The sequence below is a fragment of the Cicer arietinum genome, chromosome 7, assembly GCF_000331145.2.
Source record: "Cicer arietinum cultivar CDC Frontier isolate Library 1 chromosome 7, Cicar.CDCFrontier_v2.0, whole genome shotgun sequence".
Lineage (NCBI taxonomy): Eukaryota > Viridiplantae > Streptophyta > Magnoliopsida > Fabales > Fabaceae > Cicer > Cicer arietinum.
This window is the reverse complement of record NC_021166.2, coordinates 24,994,607-24,998,489: the sequence shown is the minus strand read 5'-3', so window position 1 is coordinate 24,998,489 and position 3,883 is coordinate 24,994,607. Positions and strand designations below refer to the sequence as shown.

The window sequence follows — 3,883 nt, the reverse complement described above, 5'->3', positions numbered from 1 at the left end:
ATTACAGCGCTTTTTTTAAAAAGCGCTGTAAAATACCTTCTTATTTTTTTTTTAAAAGCCTATTACAGCGCTTTTTTTAAAGAGCGCTGTAAAAGACCTCCTTATTTTACTTTTAAAAGCCTATTACAGCGCTTTTTTAAAGAGCGCTGTAAAAGACCTCCTTATTTTATTTTTTGAAAGTATATTACAATGCTTTTTTACAGACTTTTTAAAGCGCTTGTCCAAAAGCGCTGTAAAAGACCTCCTTATTTTTTTTTAAAAACCTTTTTACAGCGCTTTTTCAAAAAGCGTTCTAATAGGTCCTTTAATTATGTGAAATCAAAGTTTTTTACAGTGCTTGTCAAAAAAGCGCTGTTGTATCCTCCGTTATTTTTAAAATATCATACAACAGCGCTTGTATTTAATAAGCGCTATAACAGACGCGCTATAAAATGTCATTTTTTGCGTAGTGTTTTCAAACTGAACCTGAACAAAAATATGAGCAATATCAAATTGAAAAATTTACAAAATCAATCTGAATAAAATAAGAATCAAAATTATTTTTAAGAATTATTTTTTAAAACAAATCTGTATGGTAATCCTAATTTTTAAAATTGTTTTAGAGATTAGAAACTTAAAATTTTGTTTGATATTATTTTATTTTTGTTTCTTAAATTTATTTTGAATATATATTTTAAAAAGTAAAAGACATGAAACTTGTTTAACATGTACTTAATTTTCTTTAATTATTCTCTTTTAATATCTTATCTTCAAAGGAAAATAAATAGAAAAAAAGAATATATATTGTTCGTTTAAATTAATTTTACACTAAAGTTCAATAATATATATTTTAGTTATTTTTGAAAGAAATATAAAATAATGTTTTTTCATTCGATGAGAGTATAAAACAATTATATATCGGTAATATATAAATATTAAATTCATATTAGATGCCGATATAAAATTACTTTTTAAATTTAACAAATGAAATTATTTTTCCAATCAACACTTGCAATTAATTAATTAATAATCAATACGTATATAAGAATAAAAACATTAAAATATATGTTATGGCTAAAACTGAGTGTGCGGTAAAAATAGGAGATAACGGTAAAGCAACTCCATTTGTCCGCGTCACTGCATGAGCCTCCCGTTTAAAGATTTAATATAATCTATTTATTTATTTATGAAACTGCGAAAATAGTGAATTTCCGTGATTTTTTCTCCATTTTATTTTCATGTTTTAAAAGAAAAAATCAAAACAGTTTTTAAAATAATAATTTACAAAAGAGTAAGATAAATTTTTTATCCTTTTTAAATTCTTGAAAATAAAATTAATCAATAATTTTATTTAATAAAATTATTTAAAATATATTAAATTATTTAAAATTATATGAATTTTTAAAATAAAAAAATTAATATTATAAATTGATAAAAAAAACTATAATAATTATTAAAATGATATGTACCGTAATTGAATTAATACTTGAAAGCGATAATAATTTTAATTTCCAACTTGATTTTATCTTATTATAATTTAGAACAAACATTAAATAGTGTGAACCTCTTTACTTCCAACTACCAAAATAATTATTTTATTGCTATAAATGGTTTAGAAAAGTAGTTTTCTTTTTTTGTTTTTGTTTTTGTATGAAGAGAAAACTAGAGTGTATATATATATAAAAAAATAAAAATAAAAAAAATAAAAAACGAGAAAAACTCATTTATCATTTCTGATCTAATCCAATAGTAGTGTCACCGGTGACTGAACTTCTTTATCGACGACGGAAGGAGAGAATCGTAACACTGAACCAAATTCGATACGCGAAACCCTAACAATGGCGTTCGAGATACCACTGGATCAGATAAAGCAGTTACAGATCCTGCTACGCAAAGAGGCCAACCTCTCCTGGTACCAACCGGAGAAAGACGAAAATCTCCCCCTCCCGAAGCTAACTTCCGTCGCAGAAACTGTCTCCAAACTCGATCCCTCAGCACCTTACCTCCGCTGTAAGAATTGCAATGGCAGACTCCTCCGTGGCGTCCAGTCCTTCATCTGCGTCTTTTGCGGCACAAATCCTCACAAAGACCTTCCTCCCGAACCTATCAAATTTAAGAACTCTCTCGGGTATCATTGGTTGCTCGAATCCCTTCAACTTGATGGATCGGTATTATTAATATCACCGTTACATTACCTTCTTATATTTTTTTGTTTTGATTCGATCATTTCAAATTGAAATTGATTCCCTTAATGTTGGAAATTTGGAATGTGATGTGTTATTTTAATTTACTTTTCGCTATTTTTCATTTTCTTTGTGATGCAAAAAAATATGTGGTTATGCTAAGAATCCACTTACTTTCTAACAACATTTTCAGATTTTATTTACTTTGTATGTGAGTGACTGGGATGAAATTTGATTGTGAATTTTCCTTTTTAATTGTAATAGTGAGAAGATGGAAGCTAACTATCGAGAATGCATTTCCAGAAACACTGAACACAATGATTTTTTGTTCGACTTTCGTTATGTTAACACTGAACGAATTTCTTTGCAGGAGATGGTGGTACCAGTGGTGGAAGAACATGCATCAAATAGAGCAAGGAGTGAGTTAAAAGATGAGATTCCGTTATCTGAACTACTAGATTTGGAAATTCGATGGCCTTCTGAGGCTGAGAGAATTCTGTCGAGTAACTCAGATTCGGCAGCACTTCTGGGGGAAAGTTCATTGGATTTGGCTGGTGTTGATCTTGATTGTTTTTTCGATCGGAGGGAATCTGATTCCAATGTGTCTGAGGAGAATTCGACCGCTGAAAAACACGTAGGTGCTGCTTCAGAAAACAATTTCCAAGCTAATGAGAATCTTAGTTTGTTTCAGAATGTCCAAGCTTCGGAGGCATCAGGATGGTCTGTAGAAGATCAGAGTGGTGATTCCTTTTCGGGTTGGGAGGCCAACTTCAAGTCTGCTAGTTCTGGTCCTGTTCACGTTGAGTCGAAGTCGGTCGATCATTCTAAAGTTGAATTGGATACAGTATCTATATATGGTAAAGATTCTGTTGGTGTAAAGAAGAATGATGATTTCAATCCTTCAGCATCCAGTGAAGATGATTGGTTTCAGGGTGATAGATTCAGAACTTCTGACTCAAAGATAGATGGCCATTCTGGGAAGTCGGAAACGACCATGGATTTTCATAATACAAAAACAGCAGAAATTGACAATGGTTCTTCAAATAGAAATTTGGACTGGATGCAAGATGATCAATGGCAAATGAGTGACACCAAGATACCTGATATTGTGGCTGCCGATGAAGAAGATGATTCATGGAATGATTTTACTGGCTCAGTTAGAACACAAGATCCTTCTGGTATTATTTCCAGCTCAAAGATAACTGCCCAGACTGGAAATTTGGAATTTTCTGCAGATCTGTCTGATATGAAAACAGCAGAGGGTGCTAATAGTTCTTCTAACAGGGACTTTGACTGGATGGAAGATGACCAACAACAAGATAATAATAACAAGACAACCGATAATGTCAGTACTGATGAAGCTGCTGATTCATTTGATGCATGGAATGATTTCACTGGCTCAGCCACTACACAATATTCTTCCCACAGTGTTTCCAATTCCGAGATAACTGACCAGACTGGGAAATTTGAAAAGAATGAAGATCCTAATAATACAAATATTGCAGAAAGTGCTGTTGGTTCATCTAGTAATTTTGACTGGATGCAAAATGACCCATGGCAGGGGAGCAACAACAAGGCAGCTGGTATTATGACTACTAATGAAGTTACTAATTCATTTGATGCATGGAATGATTTTACGAGTTCAGCCATTTCACAAAATCCTTCCAGTAGCATTGCACACTCTGAGATAAAAGACCAGGCTGGTATATCTGAAATTCCTG

At 31.8% G+C, this 3,883-nt stretch overlaps 1 protein-coding gene across 1 annotated transcript in view; it reads left to right on the top strand.

The window, feature by feature from the left end:
• The first annotated feature begins 1,661 nt into the window (after nucleotides 1-1,661).
• Nucleotides 1,662-3,883, top strand: part of LOC101502501 (uncharacterized) — a 3,958-nt gene continuing 1,736 nt past the window's right edge. The window contains exons 1-2 of the mRNA XM_004509869.4: nucleotides 1,662-2,147; nucleotides 2,533-3,879. Of these exons, the coding sequence (XP_004509926.1) occupies nucleotides 1,818-2,147; nucleotides 2,533-3,879 (1,677 nt within the window). The 5' untranslated portion in view covers nucleotides 1,662-1,817. The remainder of the gene's footprint in view (nucleotides 2,148-2,532; nucleotides 3,880-3,883) is intronic.